This window comes from Sceloporus undulatus, unplaced genomic scaffold (assembly GCF_019175285.1).
Source record: "Sceloporus undulatus isolate JIND9_A2432 ecotype Alabama unplaced genomic scaffold, SceUnd_v1.1 scaffold_623, whole genome shotgun sequence".
NCBI classification, from domain to species: Eukaryota; Metazoa; Chordata; class Lepidosauria; order Squamata; family Phrynosomatidae; genus Sceloporus; species Sceloporus undulatus.
Window position 1 is genome coordinate 663 of NW_024803543.1, and position 6,980 is coordinate 7,642.

A 6,980-nucleotide genomic window follows, 5' to 3' on the forward strand; every position below is an offset into this window, starting at 1 on the left:
TGGTGGTGGTAACTAATCGAACCTCTGGAACAGTTGCTGACCAGATGATCTGAGTTTGTGGGGCGGATTGTATGGAGAGAGGCGGTCCTCTAAGTACCCTGGGCCCAAGCCATTTAGGGCTTTATAGGTAATAACCAACACCTTGTATTGTGCCCGGAAGCGAATAGGCAACCAGTGTAGGTCTTTCAGGACCGGTGTTATATGACTGGCCCTGGATGTACCAGTGACCAGATGGCCATCCAGCCTCTGCTTAAAGACCTCCAAGGAGGGAGACTCCACTACAGTCTCCAAGGCAGCATCTTCCACTGTCGAACAGCCCTTACTGCCAGGAAGTTCCTCCTAATGTTGAGCTGGGATCTCTTTTCCTGTAGCTTGCATCCATTGCTCCGGGTCCTATTCTCTGGAGCAGCAGAAAACAAGCTTGCTCCCTCCTCAATATGACATCCCTTCAAGTATTTAAACAGGGCTATCATATCACCTCTTAACCTTCTCTTCTCCAGGCTAAACATCCCCAGCTCCCTAAGTCCTTCCTCACAGGGCTTCACAGTTTCCAGACCCTTCACCATTTTAGTGGCCCTCCTTTGCACACATGGCTCCACTTTCTCAATGTCCTTTTTGAATTTTTTTGCCCAGAACTGGACACAGCATTATTCCAGGTGTGGCCTGACCAGACCAGAATAGAGTGGCACTATTACTTCCCTATACTTTTATGGATGCAGCCTAAAATTGCATTGACCTTGTTAGCTGGCACATCACACTGCTACCCCAAGCTTAATTACCGACTACATTAACTTCAGCTACCACAAACCCACCAAATTAGAGGCATTTGGAGATGTGTGCACACACCCACCAAACCCCTGTTGATTCAATGGGTCTAGTCAGGTTCAGCTGCAGAGGTCACCAAGAAGCCAACCAGCAGCACAGGAGTTGATGGTCTTCACAGGATCACTGCCTTTGATCCTTGAGGTCCCCTGTAGCCATCCCAGTAAGCCATTGAAGAGGGCAGCTATCAGTCCATCTTGTGGCAGTGAGTTCCACAATTTAATTCTTTAAAAGCGAAGTCCTCCAACTTCTCTATCCGTGTAATGGCTCACTGGGGGATGATGGAAGAGATTGGTCCTGCTCATCCCTATGCAGCAGCAACATCGCCTCTTCTCCCCTTTTACATTTCTCCTCCCAGGTGGGAGAGGAAGCCAACATTGCCGTGAAATCCACATGCCTGTGCAACTTCACGCTCCACTATGAGGTGGTGTCGTGGGGCAACATCATGCTGTCAGGGATGCAGCCTGGAAATATTACTTTGGAGAGGAGCCGGAGGGCTGCCCCCTGGCCTTTGCCCTCAGGCAGCAGGACCATCCGCATCACCCACGTTGCAGGCATGGATCTGTCTTTGGGTATGGGCACAGGGTGGGTGCTACATGCCAGTCCCTTTAATAGGGATGAGCAGATGACCCAGTAAGTCTTGTTTGTGGACATTTTTATTGGTTTAAAAAAACAACCCCAGAACATGATTCATTAAGAAGAGGTCCCCTTCCTCTTCCCCTTCCCCTTGGAGAGGATCTTGCCAAGGTCCCTCTGCATGTTCCCCTCTTGTCCTCCAGCCCCAACGCATCCCACGCCCGCTCCAGAGACCTGCATGACCTCTGTCCACTTCCGGATCACCCCCAGCATGGTGCCGCTGGGCCGCCTTCTGGTTTACTATGTCCGGGAGAATGGCGAAGGGGTTGCCGACAGCCTCCAGTTTGCTGTTCAGCCCTCCTTTGAGAATCAGGTATGAGCAGTGTCTGGCAGTGTCCGGGACCCCCTGGGAGGCACGCGGCATTGTGTGACAGTGGTGTGGCTGCTGCTGCTTCTTCTCCTTCTTTTAATCTTCAATGCCAGGTTTCGGTGGCATTTTCAGCCAACGAGACCCGACCAGGCGACTCCATAGCCATCAAGGTACGAGCCACAAAGGGCAGTTGCGTCTGTTTGGCTGCAGTGGATAAAAGCGTTTACCTCCTCAAGCCGGGCTTCCAACTGGACTCTGCCAAGGCAAGTGACCTTTTCTTGTGGGGGAAGATCTGGGTTAATGTGGGGGGAGCGGGGGGCTGAGATTTTTGTACTCCCAAAGGACTGGGCCAAATAGGCAGAGTGTCCAAATTTTAGCAAGAAAGTAGACCAGACCTTAAAGGACCCACTGGTTTCCACATTCAGCAAGTAGCCAACTGGTGTTCCTTGGAAGCCCATAGGCAAATGCAATGGGCCCAAGGCTTTCAGTCCCCTGAACATGCATGTGGTAGTCCTGCTGGCTTGGGGGATGCTAGGAACTGCAACCCAAAGTGGTGAATCTTCCATGTTCTTCTGCAAGGCTGTTTTCTCCTCCCTTCGACTCTTTGCCATCTCTTTGTACAGATCTTCCAAGAACTTGCAGAGTATGATGTCTTGGATGCCTTTGGGACCACCAAAGAGGACGGGCACTTCTGGTGGCCTGGAGTGTCTTTGCACAGCCGCCACCGCCGCTCCTCCATCTTCCCCTGGCACTGGGACGTCACCAAGGATGCCCGCTTTGCCTTCACGGTGAGAGCATTGGTTTCCCCCTTTGTAGCTGAGCATAGGTGTCCTCCTGAATCGGCTGTTGATGAGAAGACAGAAGAAACTGCACAAAGATGAAATCAGCTGGCAAGAGACCAAATCCATTCTCTGGTCACTTTTGCTGCCATGTTGCCATCTGGTGGAATGAGAGATTATGAGCTTATCAGCAGCATCAGTAGCAGCAGTGCTCAAGGAAGCTGCTTTTAAGGACTACTGCAGCTCCCAGAATCCCCTAGCCAGCTCTCGAGTTGTCATGCGACCTCAGCCTCTGTTAATGGCCCCAGAATCACTTTCTGCATCTTGCAAAGAGAGGCCTTAAGGACTGGTTTCTTGCCTCTGTTTTTCCTTCTTAAAGTGTAAGTTGTGCAATAGGGCTGCTTGGCTAACAAAATGAACAGAGAGAGGAAGCCAGGATTGGCAATAACATTTGAAAAATTCTTGGCTAAAAATGCCAAGACATTTTACATGCTGCTTTGAAAAGTGGCTAGTGTCGCTCATTGCTTTGTTCCTATTATATTTCTTTTGAAATGTAACTTGATTGTACCGCCAAAACCCCCCCCCCTCAAATAAGCAATTACATTTGTGCTTGTTATATTGCTTTTGAAATGTAACTTGGTTACACCCTCCAAAAAAGCATCTACATCTGTGCTTGTTATATTGAAATGTAATTTGGTTACACCTCAAAAAACAAGCAACTACCAGTAAGCTTGTGCTTGCAACAGATGCCAGCTTCTCACCAGGCACTGAATCTGGAAAGCCTGGAATTAAATAACCCTGGCTTTCCCTCTGCAGGTATTTGGGTGGGGGAGCTGTTTCTCTCCTTAGTGGGTTAAGATGAATCCATGCTCATGGGGCAGTTTTCTTGTCGTTGTTGCATAGGAGACTGGGCTGGTAGTAATGACGGACCTTGTCAGCTTGAACCACCGGCAGCATGGTGGCATGTACACCGACGAGGCTGTGCCAGCCTTCCAGCCTCACACAGGGACCCTGGTGGCTGCTTCTCTGCATCCCAAAGCCCTGACCAGGTAGAGCCACTCTCCTTGTTGCTAGGTTTAGGGGTTAGCTGACAGAAAACCAGCTTTGGAGGGTTGTGCCACCTTCTGGATATGACTACTTTTAGCTGCAGCTGGCAACCAGAGGAATGGATTGTGGAGACTTTGTGGCTGAGAAGCCCCAATGGCATTCTCCATTGAGGGTGATGACATCTGTTCTGGGCAGGTGGGCACACAAGTGGCACCTGCTCTTTTGTTCAGAGAATGCCAGGGAAAGAGGTGGGACAAGCAGCCATGAGCTGTAGGTGGCACTGCCCTCATCTTCCCTGGTTAGAGACGGAAACAAGGAGGCCCTCCTTTTGCAAGGTTGGCATAGAGGGAGAGAGATCTTCCATGTTCCCTGGAGGCAGAGGTGGATAGGTTTTCCTTGCTCAGTCTCTGGGAAATGCCAGGTGAAGACTGCCCTACAGCAGGCACAGAGAGAAGAGGGATGTTGTTGTGTGCCTTCAAGTCGTTTGTGACTTATGGAGGCCTTCAGGTGAACCTATCCTGGGGTTTTCTTGGTAAGATTTGTTCAGAGGAAGTTTGCCAACCTCTGAGGCTGAGAGAGTGTGACTTGCCCAAGATCCCCCAGTGGATTTCATGGCTGAACTGGGAATTTAACCCTGGTTTCCAGAGTCATAGTCCAACGATTTGCCTTCCATGCTTCTGGCATCTTCCTGTTCCTCCTGGCTGCATTTGTGTTTGGGAAGGGGGTAATCCTAGACCTTAGAAAAGTTACTTTTTTGGCCAGCAGTTCCCAGCATCCTCCCAACCAACCAGTATGGCCACTGAATGGTGTTTCTTGTCTTATTTATTGTCCTTCAGAGCAGACAAGAGGAGGAGAACCTTTTTCCCTGAGACTTGGCTTTGGCGCTGCGTGAACGTCAGGTAATGGTGGATTCAAGCTTGACTCAGGCTTGCAACCTTCCGAGGAGGTCACTAAAATGAGTCCCCAGATTGTTGGGGGCAAATTAGCTACAGTTGTAAACCGCTTAGACACTGCTTAGGTGGTATGAAGCGGTATATAAATGAAGCTTGTTTGTTTGTCACACTTTTGCACGCGCACACACACACACACGCGCACTCTTGAGTAGAAGGCAAGGGATTTTGCCTTTCGGGAATGCCAGCTGCTCTAATGACTGGGGGATTCTGGATGTTGTTGCTCCCCAAAATAAAATTTTCCCAGAATCTTCCAGGAAGGGGGCCAGTCATAGTCTAAGGCAACATCTGCACTACAGAGTAAATGCAGTTTGACAGTGTTTTAACTGTCATGGCTCAATACTGTGGAATCCTGGGAGTTGTTGGTTGTTGTGACCCTGAGCTCTCTGACAGAGAAGGCTAAATCTCTCACCAAACTATAATTCCATGAATCCCATAGCTTTGAGCCATGGCAGTTCAAGTGGTGGCAAACTGGGTTATTACTGCAGTGTGGATGCAGCCTAGGACTCTGGTACTGCTCCTAAGCACCTTCCCCAGAGCTGGTAGGGTCCCAAACGGCACCTTCCCACTTCAGTTCTTGGCTCAAGGAGAGGGCATAGGTGTCAGCACCCTTATATGTGCTCTTGTGCCACCCTGCCAAGGGCAGACCTGTGGTGCAGAGAGGCACCCCTTGCCTTGTTTCACAGGTTCTCAGCCCAGCAGTTCATTGGTGCCAATCCCTCCCAAATGCATTTTGGATGTGCCGGGGAAGGGGGGCAAGAGAGAAACGAGGCCAACCCTGAGGCCTGATATTCCTGGCAGCCATGGCCAGAAATGGCTCGTTGATGGTTGTGTCAGTGCCACCTTGGTGAAACATGTAAGACTCTGAATGAATGAATGAATGAATGAATGAATGAATGAAGCAAATGTCGTGTGCGCCAGGGTCTATATTTGTGGTACCTTTTCCTGCCTTATCCCAGCATTTAAACAGAGCAATAATGCTGTTGAGCCCCATGGCCATTTTTCTGCTCCAGAAGGCACAGGAATGGCAAAAATAGGGGGACAGAATTGTCTACAAACTGTCTATTTGTGAAAGATAGGTGCACCTTCCTGCAGGTGTGGGGGTAAAATCTATGAAAGAGGCTGCTCTTGGAGATGTTTCTTTTAGCTCCAGAAAAACGGGGTCTGGAGGAAGGGGAAGGGGTCTGCCACTGCGGCCTCGGAGGGTCAAAGGACCACCAGGCGTGGTCCATCCTGGATCTAATGGCTTGCCTTGGCATTGACTAAACTGCCTTGGTCCAGAGTCCAGCATTGCTCCCCTGCCCCACTCTCTTCCTCCTGTTCATATTTCTTTCCTCCTTCTTTTAAAGTGAGGTCTCTGGAGAAGCTCAGCTCCGGGTGCAGGTCCCAGACTCCATCACCATGTGGCTTGCGGAGGCTGTGGGGCTCTCAGAGGAGACTGGCTTGGGCCTGGGGCAACAGGCCAGACTAAGGAGCTTCAAGGCCTTCTTCATCGAGTTCACCCTCCCGTACCGTGTGATCCGGGGTGAGCAGACCAAGATCTCCCTGACAGCCCACAACTACCTCCCAGACTGCATGGAGGTGAGATCCTTTCACCGTCTCCCTCTCCTTCCCTCGATCTCTCTCTTTGGTGCGTAGGGATGGCAGGGCCCAACATTCTTGCCCACACTGACATACTCCCATCCCTGACAGGTCCATGTGAAGATCTCCATCCCCAAAGGGATCTGGTTTGTTGGACATCCCGGGAAGCACCACTTGAACTGGAAGAAGTGTGTGGGCCCTGGCAAGGCCAAGCCCACCTCTGTTGTCCTATCCTTTGGTGAACTGGGACAGAACAACATCACAGGTAGCCAAAGGAGCAGCCTTAGCTTCTTGAGTCTGTGGGTGAGTGGGTGGGCTTGGGGAACCCCTTGGCTCCCAGTAGGCACTTCTGGCGTTTGCATAATAATAATAATAATAATTTAATTATAGCCTGCCCAATCATAGAATCATAGAGTTGGAAGAGACCACAAGGGCCATCTAGTCCAACCCCCTTCTGCCATGCAGGAATTCTCCGTCAAAGCATCCCCATGTACAGATGGTCATCCAGCCTCTGTTTAAAGACCTCTAAGGAAGGAGACTCCACTACACTCCGAGGGAGTTTGTTCCACAGAGAATCCAGGCGGGTTACAGCAGAAAATACATCAAAAATACAGTAAAAATTCAAAATTAATCCCTTTCCTAACCCACAATTCTAAAACTTCAATAATTAAACAATCACAATTTAAAATAATAAATACAATAGGGTAAAAGATTGGGAGAAATTGGGCGGACAGAGAGACTTGGCTCACAATTGAGTCATATTCATGTTCCTATTTATGCTTGTGGAGAGGAACTAGGTTAGGACAGCCTGCCAGAAGAAAGCTGTCTTAAGAGCTTTCTTAAAGGCTGTGAGAG

At 49.8% G+C, this 6,980-nt stretch overlaps 1 protein-coding gene across 1 annotated transcript; it reads left to right on the plus strand.

Annotated features, from left to right (window-relative positions):
* Nucleotides 1–1,137: 1,137 nt before the first annotated feature.
* On the plus strand, nucleotides 1,138–6,428 carry LOC121917765 (C3 and PZP-like alpha-2-macroglobulin domain-containing protein 8; the record flags this gene model as incomplete). Its single annotated transcript, XM_042443886.1, has 8 exons — nucleotides 1,138–1,376; nucleotides 1,602–1,771; nucleotides 1,882–2,031; nucleotides 2,392–2,556; nucleotides 3,451–3,596; nucleotides 4,431–4,493; nucleotides 5,894–6,125; nucleotides 6,237–6,428. Coding segments are annotated over 8 exons (1,357 nt in total), but the record flags the coding sequence as incomplete, so codon positions are not given.
* Nucleotides 6,429–6,980: the final 552 nt, after the last annotated feature.